This window comes from Crocuta crocuta, unplaced genomic scaffold, assembly GCF_008692635.1.
Source record: "Crocuta crocuta isolate KB4526 unplaced genomic scaffold, BGI_CrCroc_1.0 scaffold696, whole genome shotgun sequence".
Taxonomy (NCBI): Eukaryota; Metazoa; Chordata; class Mammalia; order Carnivora; family Hyaenidae; genus Crocuta; species Crocuta crocuta.
Window position 1 is genome coordinate 524,080 of NW_027529467.1, and position 442 is coordinate 524,521.

General features: G+C 29.0%; 1 protein-coding gene across 1 annotated transcript in view; it reads left to right on the forward strand.

Annotated features, from left to right (window-relative positions):
• The window catches only part of CFAP47 (cilia and flagella associated protein 47), a 492,482-nt gene that overhangs the window by 236,722 nt on the left and 255,318 nt on the right, over positions 1-442 (forward strand). Inside the window, 1 exon segment of the mRNA XM_077760783.1 lies at positions 65-153. Within this exon segment, the coding sequence (XP_077616909.1) occupies positions 65-153 (89 nt within the window).

Consider the following 442-nt stretch of genomic DNA (forward strand, 5'->3'; position numbering starts at 1 on the left):
TGAATTCATGGTACTCTTTTTTGTTACTTTCATATAGAAGTGTTGTTGTTTTTTTTTACTTCAGGAAATTATAAATTGCAAATCCCCATGTTATACATGGAAAGAAATCACTGTAAAGGTTAAAAATCCCTTCCATACTGCTGGAGACTTCAGGTAAGTTATTGTTTTCATATAATTTCATTACAGTTAGTCATGTCCACACTTAAGGAGAAATTAGTAATTCTTTTCATCATGAACCATTCTGGGGGGAAACTTGGTGTTGATATTACACATATTACACAGTAAATATTATATGTTACACAGTAAATTTATGAGTATCATCATATAAAATAGAACAAAAAATGAAGATAAATCTATTTTTCTTGACATGCTGTTTGATCTATATAAAGCTAAAAGATTGATCATACCAAATGTTTGAATTCTCTCTACGAGCTTTCTGTTT